Here is a 20,034-nt window from a genome sequence, read left to right on the forward strand (position 1 = left end):
AAGTTATACTGCACACTTCTGTCAAGGCTTTTCATGAGACAAGAATGAAGAGACACTGTGCAAGAAAGAGATTATTTCAGATGTAACTTTGAAATCTTTTCATCCCTTGAAATTGTCCTGAAGGTGAAAGTTACACAATCACTCACATTGAGCGCAAGGGCAATTTTTACACTAATATTTGAAACCCATCTATTCTGTTAAGCTTGGAGGAATAATGAGAAACCTTAATGTTTCCCAGGACAGCCAATTCTCAATGCTGCTGAAATACAGGATGGTTCCATAACAACTTCTCTGCATTGTTAGGATTTCTTGCCTCTACTTCCTTTCGTGTGTCTGATGATTGCAAGGGGTTGATAAATACTGAACTATGTGGAACCATTTTTTACAGGTTGTTAGTTATAAGTACTTGAGGGATGAGAACTTCATTTCTGTCAGTTGTGACTTCACATGGAATTAAAATAATTGTGCAGAATACTCTGTGTAGGGGTCAGGATCCACCTGCAGTGAGAGCCTCTGGTGCACCTGTGAACTTTGTCCTTCAGCCCTGCTCATGATTGTAGAGGAAGAAAAATCCTATCTAAGCTGCTTGCGTTGATAGTAATGATAAAACCCTAAATTACAGAGGCATTTGAATGCTGATGTTAAGGTGTTACCAGTCTTCCTTTCTCAGCACAAGTGTGGTTGTTGGAAAGGAGACAGGCTGGGTGCCATTGAGGATGGTGGCCTCTGACTATCTGCTCACCACTATTTGTCATAGCAAAAGTTCTCAACAACAAAAAAATTATCTGGAATTAGCCTTAAGCCAGTTATGTTAATAGCTCATCTCTGATAAACTCTTACGTGGATAAATACTCAGAATTGGACTCTTCATTAATTAGATTTTTAATGGACTTTTTTTTTCTGACATACCATTTCCTCAGGGAGCACAGATAAAATAAAGCTCTTTTAGAGTAAGTGGTGGTAGTCTTCATAAAACAGAAAAACACAGCTCCTTGCTGAACGTAATCCATGTCAGTCCTTAGAAACTTTCCTTGCAAGGTTCTTGATGCCACTTGTATGGTTTAAACAAAACTTTTTTATTTATTTAACTTTTATCTTTTCATATCCTCCAGTTACTGTACTAAAAGCTTTTGTGCATCTAAATAAGCGTAAACTTTGCAAAGCATTTGGTATTTTCTTTACATCATTTCTATTCTACGTACTTAGATTATTTCCTGTTATTTTTACATTTAGCTCTGAGTGCTATTCTAGGTTTAGTAGTGAGACACTTGGCATCAAGTTTTATCTTGTGAATGGTATCATAATCTCATATTTGAGATCACATATTCCTAGGGACAGCCAGACCCTGGGAGATGGGGAGAGAGCTTGCAAATATTTTCCCTGAAATACAGTGGCTTTTTTTTTTTCATGTCTTTCATAACTGCCTGGCATTAACTTCCTCATGAGAAAGCTGATTCTGCTTGTGTTACATTGTATTTTTAGAAAGACACAGGCAAAATTTGAAGTGGGAGTTGGCTGAAGTGGGTTTGTATAGCGGGGCAGGAGTCTGCATAAGAATCCTGAATAAATCTGTGTGAAAGGTGGCTGGAAATAAGAGGCATTGAGGAAGTGTGAGGAGAGTGTGGAGGCTGTGTCAGTATGAAAAAACTAACAACAGCTCGTGTAAGGATTGAGAAAGGCTGGTGACAGTGTGAGTGTGGAGAGGAGAATGACGTGTGGTGGAACTTGGCAAGGCACACTCCGGGCATTTTGTGAATAATTTGGGGCAACCTCAAGACACTGGAGAGGCAGGGCTTATGGCTGAGTGACACACGTGGACACAAATGGACAGTGTAGAATGTGCCAAGGGTGTCGATGTTCTAATCTGTGTGATAATAGTGCCCCTAAAATTTTACATTCCGTGTTCTGTGTCATGGCTTGCAGAGACTCAAGTTGATACTTGAGTTGGAGTAGAGTTAGGAACATGCTCTGTATTTGTTCCAAAGATGAACATAGAATGAATCACAGAATATGCTGATTTGGAGGAGACCCCCAAGAATCATGGAGTCCAGCTCCTTAGTCCTGGTCATCCCCAGGATTTCACACCGTTTTTCCAAGAGTGTTGTCCAAATCCTTCTTGAACTCTGTCAGGCTTGGTGCTGTGAGCACTTCCTGGGGAGTCTGTTCCAGTGCTCAGTCATCCTCTGGGTGAAAAACTTTCCTGGTATCCAACATAAACCTCTCCTGACTGAGCTCTAGCTGTTCCCCTGGGTCCTGTCACTGGTCATGAGAGTGAAGACATCAGTCTGCTCCTCCACTTCCCCTCACAAGGAAGTTGCAGACTACAGTGAAGTCTACTCGGTTTCTTCCAGGCTGAACAGATCAAATGACCTCAGCTGCTCCCCTTGTGGTTTCCCCTCCAGACCTTTCACAATCTTCATGGCCTCCTTTGTACTCTGTCTAAAACTTAATGTCTTTCTTGTGGTGCCCAAACCTGCCCCCAGCACTCAAGGTGGAGCCAGAGCAGAGCAGGACAATCCCCTGCCTTGCCTGGCTCCCTGGGGCAAGGCTGCTCCTGGCTGCCAGGGCACCACTGACTCCTATTCAGCTTGCCATGGACCAGGACCCCCAGTCCCTTCCCACAGCTGCTGTCCAGCCTCATTCCCCACTCCACACACACAGCCAGGGTGTCCCACATGCAGCATCCAGCACTTGCCCTGGTTAAAGCTCCTGTGGTTGGGGATTGCCCAGCTTCGTGCTGCTTGAGTGAGGGAGGGATGGCATCATTCTGACTGCACCTAGGGAAAGCTTTCTCTGCCACCTGATTAAAATCCATTATTTTGTTTAGTAGTCCCTGGGAAGTAGTGTGGACTTCTTTTTTTTCTTCTTTTAGGTTTTGTCAGATTACAGCTCTAAAACTAAAGTATCTGAAGTGGCCCCTCAGATGTAAGGTTAGCTCTGGATCACTTCAGCTGGGGGTATGACATGGGTACATGTGTATGCTTCTGCACAAAGTAGTTGAGTAGATTAAGCATGCAAGTGTGTACTCAAGACTTATTTTCAAAGTTCAGTGCCAGAACTTTTCCAAGAGACTGATCCTTATCTTGCAGTGAAAATACAAATTTTCACCTAGCTTTGCTATTCACAGATAGGGCTTTTTGTTGAAAACTAAACATTTCTTGAGGGAACACACTTTGATTTTTGCTACTGAAAGTATAAGTGTGTCTTGCAGGTAAAGTAACTTTTGAAGTTTTTATTTCTTCATATATTCATTTATAAAGGGAAGGGTTTTTATGAGGGGAATTTTTTAAAATTCAAAATTATTAGGGCTGTTAAGTGTCTTAGTTTCAAAGAAGCACACCTGTAAGTATGACAACTGTAAATATATAGGAGAAATCTAAAACTTCTCAACATATATTTATCTTATAAAAAGTTTCACAGATGAGGTTTGACAATTCCTCTGTCCCAGACAGTTTACATTACTACTTGTAATTACTAACTCAGTGGGAGCATCTGATATTTCTAGTTATGCAAAGCATTGTTTTGATACATTACACAAGCCATCCAGTTCAATGCATGAGCCAGTTATTTATTTTTTATGTACAATATTTTCTTAATATTTGTAATATTGTGTATACATTGATTTTGCCTCACTGGAGATATGTAGTGAGCTATTCCAGATGTAGCTACAGCCATACAGAGAAGTAATATCATTGCAGTTTAATTTGCTGGTGTAGACAAAGAGCTTCAAGTATTTTACTTATATTGTCATTGAAGACAGGTGATCTTTATCTGGTTTTGACTATTTAAAGAAATTTTGTGTGAAAATTTTGCTCACCAAAATTAGTTTTTAAAGGCAAGTCACCATATATAAATATGAGCCTGACCTGAAAAACAAAGTTAACTGTAACAGGACTGGAACAAGTGCTTCTTCCAAGTCACCAAGATCTTAGAGGGTATACTCCAAATTTTCATTCCAAAAAGATGAGGAATGTGTTACCTTAGCTGCTTAATATTGGGAAGAAAAATACCTCTTAGTGAAAAACAAACCCAGCTTTCTGTGTGTGCTGGCAGATGTGTATTTTCTACTATATGTGGAATAGGTCTTTTTCTCTGCCTGTTTATTTAGAATGATGGTGAGCATAAAAACATTGTAGATATTGTATTAACATCTTATATTTTAAACTTCATCATTTAAAAAATATCCTCTAAAGAGAGTCATAATAACCATATAAATTAGTAGCTGTAATACTGCTGTTAATAACTGTAGCTGTTCCAGTTCTCAAAGGGTGAAATGAGTTGATGGAAGAAATGGAGCTCAGAATCCTGTTATTATCAGCATATTGTTATATGCTGGGGAAATCAAGTCTAAACAATTACACAATACTTCTACACTTGAACTTCTCTTTGTAGCTGACTTCCTTCTCTCCAGGACAGCCTAATTCAGCTTTATTTTTTTCTGTGTTAAGATTTAAGGAAGGAGTAGCTCTGATAATTACAATCCTCAGAATTTGGATACAAGGACCTTACCATTCTTTCTTGCTTAACACAAACTCTAGTGCTCCTTGAGATTTTTCATCAGAGGTTGAGGTTCTTTCTGGCTTTGTAAATAATCACTGCCCTTAAGGATTACAAAAAAATCTGAGTGTCATCTTTGGATTCAATGAAGAGCTGCTATTCCACCCCACCCTTCAACCTTCTGTGGGAGGCACTTGTCCTGAGATGGTTGATAGAGTAAAGCATTCTCCTTTGAAAAGGAAATTTTTACCATTTGATAATATTTGGAGATATGTAGCACAAATTGATGTAGAGATGGTGTTAGTGTGTAATTTCTTACTTAAGTACAAGTTTAATGGGAATCCCCAGAAGTTCAAATGTTCCAGATATGTTGCCATTATAAAAATACTAGAGTGAAGTTAAAAGTTGTAAGAAAGAAAATAATTTATCTCCTTATCTCATCCAGTGGAAAACACATTAAAAGGCCAATTTCACTGCAGAGATGGTCTTTTTCTTTTCACCTGTTGTCTTACTAGGGCAGTAGAAGAGTGTGAGAGCTTTGCTTAACTGGCTTGTACAGTCTCTCTTTGGAAGTTTTCAGACTGAACCTGGATAAATCCTTGAGTATCGTGGTCTGACTTCCTAGCTTTGAACAGCAGATTGAAGAGACTTCTGAGATTTCTTCCAGCCTGACTTACCCAGTGGTCTTGGGGTACGGAATTATACTGAATTCCTCTGTTTTGCCAAACCAGTAAAAATCCTACTGATGTAGAATTCAGCTGCCCACCAGCATATATGACGTAAGGAACTGATCTTAAAAAGACAACCAAAAATTCTTTTCTTTTTTTTTAATTTATTTTTCTGGCAGCTTTTAACATCCTTGAGGAAATGCACACTCTTAGGATTGGACAGGTTTCATGTTTAGTGTGTCTTTTTTTAAGAGATGATAAACATTTGATCATCCCCTAGTGACAAACAATATGTTAGAGACATAATCATCACTGAAGTTTCAGAACTTCCTGAGTCCTACAAGCATTAAAGCTTTGTTGTAAATAAGTTGGAAGGCATGATTGTGTGCTGTCAATATCTTTGAAGCTGATGTAGTAAGTGACGTAACTCAATACCTACAGATATTCATACACACTATAGATACGTAACTGTTATATTTGCATATATAACATTTATATAAATCTCTATAATGGTCCCAGTGGCACATTTTATTGCCTTAATACTCGTTTGCTGCTTTCTTTTGTTTCACAATGGTGTAGTCTTGAAAAAGACTCTGGAGCTTGTGTTCTAAATCTCTAAAGCCCATGCCCAATTAAATTGAAAGTGTTTGCTTTAAAAGAAAAAATAAGAAGAAACCACTGATTTAGGCAGATGCTTTACTCCTTGGACTAGGGCAGCCTAGGTTTGTCTTGTGTGCATCAGTGTTCCTGAAGCTGCATTTCTCTAGATCACATTCCCAAAGACTTCTCCAAAGACTGTAAGTAGATCTGCTGTGTTTACAAAAATAAGCTTTTACATTCTGGTGAAATGGGTTTTAAGTAATCTTTTTTCTTCTTTTTCTTTCACCTAAGAGCTGGTCTACAGAGTATATTTCACTGTTCATTCCCACACCTGTTCCAGGTCTTGACTGTAATGTCTAAACCAAAATTATTTAATCTCTGAGTTTAAGCATTTTAGTAGAAGACTGCACATTACTAAGTATTATTTTGAGGCTACACTTATCTTAAAGTAAAAAAAAAAAAATTTAGATGTTGTTTTGTCTGTTTTGCACATGAAATGTGCAGGCCAGATTTGTCTTGGTATTTTTACTACAACTAAGTTTAGCAAGGAATAACCACACACTTCAAAACCTGTAGACAGAATTATCCCATTTGAATTGAATTAATCAAGAGCAAGATACAGTTGCACATGGAAGATACAGTCTGGACAGCTATAAAACTTATTTCTATATAGCATATTCCAATTGTTAGCCAGATATCTGTTTTGTAAGGATTACCTGAGTCTGCAGCTTGATAGAGTGCTGTGTTACTGCTTGCTGTTTGTGCCTGGTCAAGAATTCTTCTGCCTTTTCTTTGCCTGCCTTCTGTTCTTTCTTACCCATGCATAATTCATATGCAAAAATAGTGTTTTTAATCACACCAGATGATACAGTGAGAGAAAAGAGTAGGGTTTTGTTTGGTTTTGTTTGTTTTTTTAAAGGCCACACCAGCCCTTCTTAAGGATGCAGAAACTTGCTTTTTTTAGGTCAGCTGATGTAGTTGGATAATAAGATGCCTTTTCCCTGCAGATCTTGCTTTATGCCCTTAAATCTTCAAGCAACAACAACTCTTTGTTGCTTCTCGAGCAGGAGCTCACCTACTTAAAATGACTGTAAGGTTTTTTTTTTCTCTTTAGCAATAGATACATTCTCAAAAGCAGCATGCTCTTGGCTGCTTAGCTAAATTTAGCCCTTAGGAATATTGATAATATTAATGAATATGGATTACTCTTGATTGCCATTCTCTTTGTGGAATTCCCTGTTCTCCAGAGACTTACAAGTGAGCACATGGTGTTAACAATTACAAATGTAAAAAGCTAAATTCAATGAGACAGTTCTTTTATTACCTTTAATTACTCTGCAATTATTCTTTGGAGTTCTTTGGGCAAAGGTAGGTTCTTTGTTTCACACTACTCCTAGTTTGTCAGGAATATCCCTTGCTTCTAAAGGAATGGAGGACAAAAAGATCATTCCAGTCACCTACACAAGCGTGTTGGAGGTGTCATTTCTGTAGTACGTATTGCATTTGCTGGCAGTGTTAAACAGGGCTTTTCTAAAAATGCAATCTGGAATTTTTGTGCTTGTATTAATTTAGAATTCCTGTGGTCACATAAAACTGGAGCAGTGGAGGCTTTAAATAGCAGGTGCACTCCTGCCAGCCGTGTTTGGAGGGATGCAGCCACCCCTTCCTTGCTGGAAAACACATCTTGCCTGCTCACAGGCTTTGCACACACCGCCTGATGCTCTGCCACTGGCATTTTCTTTTTCCTGCATCTTGGAATTCTTCAGGGGTTATCCAGTCTTTGTCTCTAAGAGCACTTACTGTGGGTGTTGCAGTCTGCAATTTCACCATGAGGATGTGTGTTCAGAGTAAGCTTGGGTAGAAATATTGGCAGTTAATCTGTATTTTGCACAGTGGTTGAAGCTGCATTATCTCCTGCAGCTGTATTATTTCCTGCACAACTCCGTCATCTCAGGTATCATCACTTCCACAGGTGTAGCAGATCACAGTAGTTCTCTGAAATTCAAAGAAGGTTCTAAGTCATGGAGGTTTATTCCACGAAAGTGATTTTCTAGGTGTTGCACGAGTTGTTTTTAACCCATTGCACAGTATTTATTTACCAGATTAATAACTTATTCCAACAGAATGTTGGTATTTGAATAAGTTTTAAGTTTTTTGTAAGCTGGAATAATTTACTTGGTAAGTAAGTTTACTTCAACTTCTTTTGCAAGTAAGGACTAGGCATGAGACAATTTTTCTGGGAAATACTTAGCAGCAGCAATTATCACAAGTATCTAACAAGCATAGTTCATTATTGGTATATGAAAGGGAACAGTGTGAGGAATTTCAATTAGAATTGAATTTGGCATAAAGCGCCATATTAAAAATCTTAGAAATTAATGTTGCATTTATTAGACATGAAGAGTATCAGAATGTTTTTCCAGATGTATCTACTCCTTGCAGTCCTTGCACAGAAAGGACTCAAGCTTAGGAGTGAGCAGGTAATCAATTCTCCAGTTTGTTACAGTCCGTGGCTCTTGGATGCCAGTAACTGTGGACATCTGCAGGACTGGGGGTGGTCACCCTGCTGGTTCAGGTGATGTGTTCTGCTCATCAGATGTTTTGTCCTAATTCTAGTTCCAATCAGCCTGAACACATTACCTACTAGTGAAAAATTATAATTTGCACTAATAATCCTGAAAATCTGTCCCCCTAAAAAAAAAAAAAAAAAAAAAAAAGCTTAATTCACTCAGGAGCAGAAAAGTCTTCCTAAAACCGTTTGATAGATAATGAGGGTAAATAACTTTCATAGAACAAAAAAATCTGTAAAGTTTTACTCACTTGTGCATGGTAGCAGGAATATTTACTGCTGCTTTGCCATAGAATGTGTGTTATGCAGAGTACAGAACTAAATCCCCAGGGGTTTCTGGGAGAGGTGCAGCGATCCAAGGGCACAGGAGAGGAGATCAGGGCGCTGCTGCTGCTGGACTGATCCAAGCCCAGTCTCCAGCAGCTGTAGCTCCTGTTCTAGGGCCAGGTGTTCCCAGCCTGCTGTGCCTGTCCCCAGGGTAGTGCTTGGTGCAGCTGGTCACATTCATGGCACACTGATTCTTGTAAAACTGCCTCTTGCTAGCAGCAGATAATTCACATGGGGGTGTGTATTCCAAAAACAGACCAGCCTAATGAAGCTGTATTCTGTGTACTGAAACAATAACTGTATTTTATTTGCACTGAAAATAAACTGTTGACATGGGATTATACCTGTTAAAGCTTCTTTTTTTTTTTTTTTTAACTTTTTAAGGTTAAAAATGCACTTTACTCCCCAATACAGAGTTGCTGCGTTAACAGAAATATTCAAAAATCAGAATGTAAATTTGGCACTACTGTTACCTTGCATCATTTTGCCAACAAGTACATTTGGTTTTTTTCAGTTTCCTCAATGGATCACTTCAGTAGCAATGACATGCTCTTACCTAGTCTATCTTAAACAGAAGTTATACCATCTTCTCTCATGATAGTTACCTTTCTTTGATCTATGCTTACGAGACTATGGAAATTTTTCTGTGCAAGTGAAGAGGCGACTTTTTCTGCCTCCCCCACAGCACTGATTCACTTAATCAGTAATTTTATTTTACAGAAGATTTCTGAAGTCCAACTTCCTAGGAGATAAATTCTGCGTTTTCACATTCCTCAGCTTAGCCACAGATATTGCACACAGCACCATTAAAGGTGTTTTATTTGAAGTGCACAGATCACTCCAGGCCAGGAGAGGAGCCTCATACTGGCCATGACCTCCCCCTCACTATTTTTGTGCTTAACCTATTTCCTTCCTTCTGCCTGTTATTTTCCAAATGTATGCCATCTTTTTAGCTGTCTCCTGTGTCTGGAGCTTCATATATGGTCCCAGTTCATTGTGGTTGTGGGAACTGGTTTGTACATTCCTGAGACTGGAAAGATATTTTGTATTTTCTTTCTTTTGGTGTTTAAGGTGAAAAATTTTAAAAGCTGCTACAGAAAGCATGGAGAGAAATCTGAAGATTTCTTAGGAAAAAGCTTCTTTCTGAATCACATTGTCCCAGTCTCTCCCAACCCTAGTCATTCTGTGATTCTGTAATAGTGTGATAATTACATGCCAGATTTTTTTCTGTTTCAGTTCAAGGTATTCTGTTCACTGGGTGGGTTTCTGTCCCCATAATTTTTCAGCCTTTTTGTATTTCAGTTACTTGAATATTGGCCCTTTCTGCTTGAGGTGAGATCCTGTCTGCTCAGAAAGGGCAGTGCTTTGTAACTCAGTGCTCTGCTTTCTGCCAGCAGTTTATTTCAGTAGATCTGCTGCTTCCTAGTTTGCTCAGCCTTGGTGGCTGCAAAATGCGAAGAGCAAATTGAATGGCCCCTGTCCCTTCTTGGATCTTTTACAGTTCCTAATGGGATAATTGACTGACACAAACCTTTTCCTAAACTCTATATAAAGTTTGATAATCTTTCTGTCAGCCCCCTCACCTCACCCTGGGCCTACAGCTGTTCATGTACTGCTGGGAGTATTGTCAGTCATGCAGTTTTTGCCCTACAACCAAAGAAAATAGTTTCTCACTTTCTGTGTACCTAAACTCAGTATTTCTTTGCTTGACGTAACATTGGGCTCAAAATTATGAGATGTTTTGTAATGGTAAACTGACTGTCAGAAATAGCTTACATATGTTTTTTGTCTGGCAAGAGGAATAATAGCTTTCCTGCAAAAGTGCTGTCCCTTAAAGTGAGCACCTGGCTAGACAAGTGTTCATCTGGGTCTGGCCAGATGATCATGGCTGTCTTTAAAAATAATTTACTTCACTGACATTTGGTAGTGCTTCTCTCAAAGGGATGTTAAAAAGGTAGGAAGCTGCCCTGTCATCTTAACCATGAAAACACACTGAAAGCTGTTCTTCCAGTTAAAGAATATCAAGTTGACTGAAAGATCTTGGTAGTCCTTTGTTGGGTGTTTTTATTAAAAGATTTCTGGGTTCACTTGGCAGTAAGGGTAAATCAAGGTATATCAAATTATATAAAAGACTTGTAGCTTATGTTACTGAGATCCACAAATACTTAGTTTTTTTGCTGCTTGCTGAGAGAATTCTCTGATCATGTGGCCACACAGGGGTTTGAAACTTGAATTAACTTCAAAAGTAGATATTTGGGGTGTTTTTTTCTCTTGTAACGGCCATAATCACCAGCAGAACTCAAATGAGCATCCAGCAGGATGTTAAAGGAAAGTAATTACTGGAAATTATTACTAATGGTTACTCTTAGCTTTTATGGAAGTCTTTGTTCTCTTCCCAGAGCTGAGAGCTAAGTGTTCTGATTTTACCACTTAGAACCTTGACCGAAATTTTGGTCAAAGCAGAGAGCTAGAGGCAAGGAGGTATTAAACTCTACAGTGTCTGCCCTGATTTCCTTCCTTTCCCTTCTGTTAGCTAAATTGCCAGGCTGAATTTTAGGATGCACCGAAGTTTCTTTATTAGCTTCAAGTTAATTTCAAAATACATTTAAATTGATAACTGTGGTTTTGACATTCCTTCTTTGCATTACTTACTGTAGTTTCAGTTAACCAGCAGACTTTGCTTAATGGTGTCACACAGGTGTAACAGGCAAAGGCTTTGGCAAAAGTGTGCTGGTGGAAGGGCTGGGGGTTTTGACTCCCTGTGGGCAGGAAATAACCACACCAAGTCACCATTTTCAGGAATTAGTGACCAGAACTAGTTTCTTAGTATGTGTTTAGAAAACCCCACTGAAGCTACTCTAGGTTCAGTTCATGTGAAAATCACACTAGTTCCTGGAAGTTTGGCTTCAGGCACCAGCTTTTAACTCATGCCTCACTTCGTTCCTGATTCTTAAAGTACAACTGCACGTTCATTAGTTACTTTGACATAAACTGTCACTGTGAGGCTTCAAAGTATTTGATATTCTCATCAAATTAATTTTTTCTGGTTTGGCTTTTTTTAAGTTGATGGTACAGGCTACAGGCAGACTCCCAAACCTTTGTTTGGTTCACGTTTGGAGGACTTGACTGGGAACATTTTCACGTGAAAAACTTTTTGGTCTATTTTACAAAACAATATCCTGCCCAGCAATTTGATTCTGTATGCAGATATAAAGCCACAAAGCTATGGAAACTGCAGACTCATGATTGACCAAATAATTGAATTTCTCGTCTGTTAAGTTGATGCTTTTTCTGGCCTCGAAGGACCACGTGTTTTTCCGCTCTTGGGCACAGCTGTGTTCGTTGCTGTTCTGGTTTCCCCTGTTCTGTGCCACACTGTGTTAGATGAGCTCAGTCCTGTCTGCTGGCTCCAGACACTCAGCCCTCCTTAGAGGCAGTGCAAGCTTTGTCAGTGCCAGGTACTTTAAGGAGGATGCCAGAAAACAAGCAGTAGAAAACTGTGGGACACTCTCACTGAGAGAGTGGGGGTTTGGCTCCTGTCAGATGTTGATGTTATGAAGCATGAGAGATTTTCTTACAATTGCTGTTCATTTTTAATGTTTCTTGTACGATATTTTTCTTATCATTAAATGTAAATGCCCTTGTAAATAAATATTTTCTGTCAATGAAAAGCAAGTGTGTTGCTGCTTTCAAAGTAGGCTGGCTGATTTTTTAACAGAAAAGAACATCTAGTCCCAGCTACTTTACAGGTAATGTAACCAGCAAAAAAAAAAGTTCCACTTTTTGCAGTTTTAAAAAACTCCCTTTTAATTCTCCGATATGTACATGCAAAGAAATCACAAATAATATGTATTAAGAATTTTAGTAGATAACTGTGCCTGAGTGCAAAGTAGAATCCAGTCTGCATTTCATAAATAATTTAACTGTGAGGAAAACCTGTCTTGGTCCTTGAATTCAGCTGCATTACTGCTAAGCACTCGCATTTCTATTTGGAATAAGGTGTTGGAAGTTTTAGTGTGGTAGAAGTTTATCTTCTGTTTTGACACTTTCTGCCCTTTTTTCCCTGTCATTTCTCCTGAGCTAGCTCTGAGCTTTCTAATGTTTTTTTTTTTTTTTTGAAGATCAGTAGTGACTTTTTAAAGTAGAAATAATGACTGCTGTATTGCAGTAAAGCATTGTGCTGCACCTAAAGTGTCATCACAGAGGTGATCTCCAACAGAGCTGCTCTTAATGATATAAATAGGGGATTAAGTGCATAAAATTAGTGGTAAGTTAAAATATCTGGATGCTAATTAAGCAAAATTAGTGACAGTAATATTTTTACATACTAAAATAACTTAGTGTTGATAATTATCTGTGGTCAGTCTAGATATTACTTAACTCTGTCTTATGATTAGAGATTGTGAAACAGATATTTAATTGATTTTTTTGTTGTTGTTCTCACAAAGAGAATGTTAACTAGCTCTTGACATGTTACAGATGCTGGTCTTAGTCAGACTTGTTTTGTCCTGATATGTTTTACAGCATAAATAACCTCATTAGGTGTAGGTAGAATAAAGCTCAAAAATAAATTCAAGCATTAGAAAAAAGAAAATATGTCTCAGGGGAAAGGTATCTTCAGAGTGTTTGTAAACTCTAGCATGAGCATACTCACTGAGTAAAAAACATGGACCTGACACCACAGATCTAAACTAGCAAGCATCTTCAGCTGTGCAATTTTTGCGTCTGTTCAAAACAATTCATTTCAGCTTTGGGAGTTGCTCATCTTCAGTGAATTGAAGAATTTAAACATTTAACCCCTCTAAGTTTAACATGTTTGTACCTAAAAACTTAACCCTTCATGATCAGTTCCCAGGTACAGTGGAACTCAGCTGCTTTTATTTCCCTTGCTATAAGCAAACCCTTACAGAAGATATCGTCACTGAATTTCCACAGGTGGAAAGAATTCAGATTGCTACTTGCCTTTACTGGTAATTGCATGTAATATAACAACTTTTATTCATTTGTCTGTATGGTGCATTTACCATTACCAAGCTGTGCAAACACTTAGCATTAAATTTAAATTTTTTGCCAGTTCATTAGGGTTTTGTAGAACTCAGACTGTTCACTGATTGGTATAAGTTTGAGATGAGCACATACAAATTCTAAACTCATTTATGGAAACACTGATTACCTGTTCTGGGTAATGTTGGGGAAAGTGATTTGTTTACCCACACCTGTTCCATTAGTGTTTAGTGATTATTATTGTTTCTTAACCTCCTGATTTCACAGATTATAAACTATCCTGTTACATGAGCTTCTGTTTGTACAAAGATGAATTACATCCCTTTCTGTTGCTGAATTAGTGGAATACTAAGGATGTAGAAGATATCCCCTGTAGGTGGATTAAAACTAGCAGTCTCTCTGCTGTCACTGTAGATAACAAGTTTAATAAACTAGAAGAGAGCTAGACTGGGCAAACAAAGGACAGTAAAACTTGTGTTTGTGGTACAGAAGTCTGAAAGTATGGTGGGAGAAAATATTCTTAATCCAGTGAAGACTGAAAGGAGCTTTTGCCTTAATTTATTATGCACCAACCTCCCATATTCTGCTAAAAAGCAGAAGCTGGCTGTGTATCTGTAGGGGAAGGGTTTCTATGGTATTCATTCTTGGAGTGGAGAAGAGGAAGTGCAAGAGCTCCTAGGGACACCTCTGGGGTGAGGACAGTTCACATAACTTGATAGGGCAAAGAACACTAAATTACTGGAATTAAGTACAAACCTACCCTTACTGCTGACCTGATCAGTGGGCCCAAACCAGTGCCCAGGCTCTTTCAGGTGTGAGATATTCAGTTCCCAAGTGAGCTGTACATGGAAGCAGGGGATTTCTGGGGAGTGGGGAACTGCCAGGTGACATTTTAAAAGCCTTTCATAAAAATGGAACAGGCAGAGTAATCCAATTTGCCTAATAGGCTGGAAGCAAATAGTAAATTCTAATGGAATTATGTAGATAATTTAGATTTCCTTTCTGTTAACATAGTTTCCATTATCTTTGACTTGCAGGTCTCTTTTCTGTCCCTTCTTCCTTGCCTTCTCTTTTTTGGGGGTGGAGAACCTTAGCTGGGTTGTTCTAAGACCTAATGCTTCTTTGCAGATCCCTTGGAAATAATCCTGTTATTCCAAGGGCAAAGACCGTGCTCTTTGAGAGGTGTGGTGTTGTTTTGGGGACCCAGAGGACAGGAAGGTGAATGTCACTGTGTGGTGACAAAAAGGCTTCAATCTGACCAGGCCAGGTGGGGGATACACAATTTTATTTACTCCCCATTTAGAACACCGTAAAAAAAATCCAAGCAAATACAATTCTTAATTAGAAACAGTATCATTGCAGTTAAATGATTGTTAATCTTTAAAAATATAAAAAGTTATAAGTACCCATTTTCTTTGGAACATGGGTGTTAAAATGTGAAGATGCCTTAAGACTGGCATCTTAGTATGTGTGTATACGTTCACGTAATTGCTGAGAAGAATCTAGAAATTTTCCAATATCATCTATAAAATTCTCTTTGAATTTATGTGCATTCGGAATGGGGCACATCCCATGGGGAAAGAACATAAAACAGAACAGTTAAGCTACAGTAATAAACCTCATAAATCTATAATTGCTATACACAGTTGCATTATAAAATATATAGATATTTTATAGACTGTTACATAGAGACAGTGATTCAAACCAACTCTTTTACACTGTGAGCTGTATTCAGAGAGTCATAAATGCAGAAATTAGTGTGAGGAGGGGGAAAAAAATCATGTCCCTAATTTATGTGAACTTCTCAGACTTCTGGCATACTTGATTTGATCACATACCAATACACATAATCCTATTATAGCTTGTTATGTCTTTCACTAGCCAGGATTTCTGTTCAGTGTCTTAAAGAGCAACCCTTCGAAGAAATTGGCTAGAAGTACTAACAATCAGTATTTTTTATTAAGAGGATTGTGGCTAAGGCCACTCAAAACATTTATTGTACATGTGAAAGGTAATAGTAGGGAACTACTTTTGTATCTGAGCCTTTTAAAGGTGCTACATGAGCCTGTCTTGGTTTTTCTGCAAATTTTTTAAATGGTTGGAAAAAGTTGTAGTAAGTAAAACCAACAAGTGTTAGTATATAGGTTTATGCTCAGACACTCACTCATTATTTTAAATGAGTTGAGTTTCTCAAAAATCATCCCTTCAGTCTTTCATTTTGGTTGGTTTGTGGGCCTTCCATTGCCACAACTCCTACACAATTCACACGTTTCAATTCCTTTATCCAGAAGGCATCCCTATAAGACAGGGAGTTGATAATAAGGTCCGTGCAAAGGAGCAGGTGTTGTTCAGAGAGGAATTCTCACCCTGGAGCTCCAAGCAGAGAGGCAGATGTGTGTGTGTGAGTGCTGAAATTACGGAGCAAGAGCTGTTGTCAGCAAACAGGGAATGTAAACTGCAGAGATTTGCATGAATTAAGGTTTTCTGAGCTTGGCATTTGGGGACAAGGGCGTTTTGTACCAGAGGAGAGGCTGATTCCCAACTCTGAAATAAAATCTGTGAGGTAGCTTTTTCTCTGGAATGTTATTTTAAATGTATTTTCTGCATCATGTGTCTCATTACAGATTATAGTGTGCACATCTCTCAGCAGAAAGAAGGAAAAGCAATATATAACGTCAATTGCTTCCATTTTAAAAGAAATTAAGGAAGGTCTGATTAGATGATGCTATTCAGTTATTTTGGTTATGTGAATGTTCTGAGTTAGTTTGTCCCTTGTGAATAGTTTATTTAAAGCATAGTTATTGTAGGGAGAAATTTATTTTCTCTTGAGAAAGTGTCATTGCATTAGGAACCTAAAGTTAAGTGTGTGATGATCCCATTTGTGCAGAGCTGAGGCTGAGATTGCTCTGTTGAGGGCAGGATACGTCACTGCTTAGATTACAGAGGAGGCTCCCAGTTTTCCCCTCTGCTGCCATAATCCAGAGTACACTGAAAAAATGCTCTCTGCAGGAAATGCCAGTTACCTGTTTCATCATACAAAGATTATAACTACTATGTTGTACGTTGCTTCTGATCCCCGTGAACAATATTAATGTGCTGATAGCCAAAAGCCTTTTGATAAGTACCCAGTGGTTTATCAGCTCTGGTTACAAGTTCTGAGTGTCCTGGCATCTTCTCCTGCCTCTCAGCTCTGTGCTCTGAGCCCATGTCAGAAGCCTGTCAGCCCAGTGCTGTCTGTCACTGCCTCTCCCTGCTGAAGACTTTGAACAAGTGGATGCTTCAATTGCTGCCCATTCTAAGCCTTATTTTTCTCAGGATACATATCTGTGTTTGGGCTGGCTTAACTCAAGAAGGGCCTAAACCAGGGCCTTGCACAGGATGAGCTGTCACCCAGAGATGGCCTTTCACCAGCATCACTTCTTTTCTGGGTGCAGTCTTTTCCCTCAGGCATAGGTAGAGATGTCTCCCTATGCTCCTATGTCTTCCTGTGCTTTTCCATTGATAATTGTCTTTATTTCAGGAGCAGCAATGCTAGTGTCACTCCAGTCCATGTGGGTAGTGGATTTTTATGGTTTTGCTGGGCTTTGTTCATTTCAAATCTCTGATGGTACTCAGGCATTCTAGTCTGAACACATTTTCATATGATTCAACCAAGTATTAACTTTAATGGAGTGTTTTTCTATAAGGGCCTTGAATTAAAATCTTCTCTCTTTCCCTGGGGACTGCATGACAGAAACTACCTACAGAATATCCTTGGCTGGAAATCTGCAAGCATGGATTCCCCTCCCCTGTGGAGGAGGAGCACTTTCTCCTTTACTCCTGACTGAATTATTGCTTCCAATAAGCAATGGGAAGCAAGATTTGTTCAGCATTCAGCTTCATGTTTTAGTAGAGAGATTTAGTCATTGCAAATGCAGACAGACAGTGCCTGTCACTTCTTTCTGCATTAGAAAAGCCAGAGAGAACGGGAACGCTGCATCTCCCAGTGCCTCTCTGTTGGTAGCCCAGACCACCAGAACACGTTGATGGTCTTGGCAACTTGAGGATCTTGCTCTTCCCTGAAACCCCACATATAACAAAGACAATTCTGCCCTCCTCTCCATGCCCAGAGGAGATGGGTTCCTTCATCTGTATTGTCAGTCAGTTCTTACAGTTGTTCCCATATACTTGCCAAGGCTGGATTCATTTCTTCTTTGGTCAAGAACCTCTTCCCTTTCTGTCTTTTCCTCCAGAGAGGAGGAAAGTTGCACTCGCTTGAGAGTGTGCTCTGTTATATCAATTTGCTTCTATTTTAAGATACAAGTATATGCCTTATTCTGATGCCAAAGGATTTTTGCTTTTTATATATTTTTTATATATTTGTAGCTCTGCAGACTCTTATTGTGTAGTTACATGGTTTCTTAGCTAGCATTCAGTACTTTTTCAGCACTTTGTTAGACGGACACATTCCTGGAATCGCATTCTAATCTCACTTCTTTAGTGAACCGTTCTTCTACTTCCCCATGTATGTAGACATAAACAGTGTGGGGCTAGGAGAAACAGGGGAAGCTTCAGTAAGAGGCCAAACCAAGGAGGGAATTACTTCATTAACTGTACTTTTAATTGGGGATTCTTGTCAAATAGGCTAATTTGCTAAACTTCTAAAAGTGTCATAGCCCTGTATCACATGGCATTTTGCCATAAGTGCACCTGAACCATCCTTCAATAAACAGCAACTGCTTTTATCCTTTCAATCTTTGCCTTGTGATTTCAGGGCTCAGAAAGGCATCAATTCTCGTTGGAGTTTTCTGTGGCCTCAGGAAATTTTCAACTGATACTTAGTTTTAACGTCTTGTCCAAGTGAGATCTGTATTAAGACAGCTTGTGCTGCTTAAACTGACGTGTTCCACTGTGTAGCAAAGCAGCAAAGCTGTGTGGGAGCTGTCTGACCTGATGGGAATCCTTAGTCTTTCCTGGAGTATGCTCCCATTCTTCCATGCCATTTATGACTTCAGTGCCTTCATGTTGCAGGCAGACCCTCCTTTCTCAAATTGCTTTTTTCTTCAGTAACTGCATGCTGCCACATTTTCTGGGATGGACTATTACTGTTGGCCCTCCCTTGAAGTGGGCTGGTGTGGAGAGAGATTGGAGAAAGAAATTATTGTTTGTTATTTCTTCTCTGAATTCCTATAGTTAACCTCAGAAACCTCATTTTGTCATGCAGCAGGAACAGGCTCTTTTTTTTTTTTTCAATGGATTTTAGCTCATCTGAACAGCACTGATTCTCTCTCAAGGTCAATCAATTTTAAAGGAAATTACATCACAAGGGGGTTTCTTTGCTAACTCTTAAGCCTTGGAAAAACCTGAATCCCTTTAAACTGGTAAGAGATCACATCTCATAAAGTTTTTTTTTATCATATATTAATTTAGTATTCAGATCCATTATTTAATTTCTTTGCTTATTTTCTGACAGAACAGCAAAAGGATAGTATGAATAGGATAGGAACAAATAGGTATTTGCTTTATATTTCTACAGTTTTTCACTGAAAGTGAAGTGTCACACATTTTACCTCACCACCTCCATATAAATGCTTCACCAGGGCTACATTGAAAATACTGTGAAGTTGTATAAGGCCAAAGCCTAAAGAAAAGTACCAATTTAAACAGAACCTTTGTAGATAATTTTTCCAGTGAGCTTGACTTGAGGGTATAATCTGAGGAGAAAATGCTCCCATTAATTAGTGGGAAGGAAGGCAAGCTAAATAACTTGGAAGAGATTTCATTTCGTTTATGTTTTGTAACCTGTGCTCTGTGATGTTTTTCATTCAGTTTTGCATTAGTTATAAGGTGTGCACCCTGTAATTTTTCAGTGTCTGTGAAATCTCAGAATGAACAATTTTTATCTCCTTAACAGGCCATGGAGCAGATGTGAAATGTGTTGACTGGCATCCAACAAAAGGATTAGTTGTTTCAGGAAGTAAAGATAGCCAACAGCCCATCAAGTTCTGGGATCCAAAGACTGGTCAGAGCCTTGCCACACTGTAAGTTCTTACCCATACACTTTTGATTTGCTCAAATATAAGCTAACTTTGTAAAATAATTTTTTTCTTAATTCCCTTCTTAGCTCTTTTCCTCACAACTTTTCAGCCTTACACAGTTGCTTCAAACATGAAGCCGGTGCTTTAGCTGTGCCAGAAAATCCAGAGGTTAGATGGAGATAAGTCTGTACGTAGAAAACTGAGACTTTAATATTCATTATTTAAATTTACTTTGTTCTTCTTCACAGACCATCTAGTCACACAGTTCTCCTTCAGACTGAGATAGGGAAAAACAAACAATGTTTCATCTGGCTGATGAAAACTTTATTATGCTGCAATAGAAACATGCACA

At 38.8% G+C, this 20,034-nt stretch overlaps 1 protein-coding gene across 2 annotated transcripts in view; it reads left to right on the plus strand.

The window, feature by feature from the left end:
* Positions 1 to 20,034, plus strand: part of WDR33 (WD repeat domain 33) — a 66,596-nt gene that overhangs the window by 28,264 nt on the left and 18,298 nt on the right. Inside the window, exon 8 of one of the 2 annotated variants that reach the window (XM_066194013.1) lies at positions 19,559 to 19,685. In XM_066194013.1, coding sequence (XP_066050110.1) covers positions 19,559 to 19,685 — 127 coding nt within the window. Of the gene's footprint in view, positions 1 to 7,337; positions 12,315 to 19,558; positions 19,686 to 20,034 lie in introns of those variants that run through there. The other variant, XM_066194011.1, reaches the window with a different exon arrangement.

The sequence above is a fragment of the Chamaea fasciata genome, unplaced genomic scaffold, assembly GCF_029207755.1.
Source record: "Chamaea fasciata isolate MVZ Bird 193981 ecotype frontalis unplaced genomic scaffold, bChaFas1.0.hap1 SCAF_11, whole genome shotgun sequence".
Classification (NCBI taxonomy): domain Eukaryota; kingdom Metazoa; phylum Chordata; class Aves; order Passeriformes; family Sylviidae; genus Chamaea; species Chamaea fasciata.